Source organism: Phytophthora parasitica (genome assembly GCF_000247585.1).
Source record: "Phytophthora parasitica INRA-310 unplaced genomic scaffold supercont2.225, whole genome shotgun sequence".
In the NCBI taxonomy this organism is placed as follows: Eukaryota; Oomycota; class Peronosporomycetes; order Peronosporales; family Peronosporaceae; genus Phytophthora; species Phytophthora nicotianae.
The window spans coordinates 5,840-6,358 of NW_008649211.1; the positions used below are offsets into that span (position 1 = coordinate 5,840).

Consider the following 519-nt stretch of genomic DNA (forward strand, 5'->3'; position numbering starts at 1 on the left):
ATCGGGGACAAGATCCCAGTCGTTCTGACGACGAGAATTTGGTGACTCGAGTGTTTTGTCGCGCTGACCAACTTGCAGTAGGTTTATGCGGATCGTAGTTGCTGGTGCATGATGCATTTGAGAAGAGGAACATTGCGGGCGAAGAGCGATGCGTTATATTCACCGCCCAAGCTGTAAGTGCAGGCGACGAGCTTACTATCGACTATTGCTTGGTCGTGGTGAGGTCATCGACGCAATCCATCGAGGGGGCATGCTCCGGTTCGTGAACCACTGTTGTGTCCCGAACTGCAGGATTGAGAAGAGGAACATTGTGGGCGAAGAGCGATGCGGTATATTCACCGTCCAAGCTGTAAGTGCAGGCGACGAGCTTACTATCGACTATTGCTTTGACTGCTCCAATCACGCGGTAGGTTGTGTGAGTATTGTGGAAAACAGGGGACGTGTACTATGTGTTTATTTGCTTGCTGTTAGGTTAGCATCGCATGCCTGTGTGGATCTGTTTGTTGTCGTGAAGTCATT

General features: G+C 50.3%; 1 protein-coding gene across 1 annotated transcript; it reads left to right on the plus strand.

Annotated features, from left to right (window-relative positions):
* Positions 1–250: 250 nt before the first annotated feature.
* Positions 251–512, plus strand: PPTG_19962 (hypothetical protein; the record flags this gene model as incomplete). The annotated part of the gene is made up of 2 exons (XM_008918530.1): positions 251–406; positions 477–512. The coding sequence occupies 2 exons, from the start codon at positions 251–253 to the stop codon at positions 510–512; spliced, it is 192 nt and encodes a 63-aa protein (XP_008916778.1).
* Between the last annotated feature and the right edge of the window lie 7 nt (positions 513–519).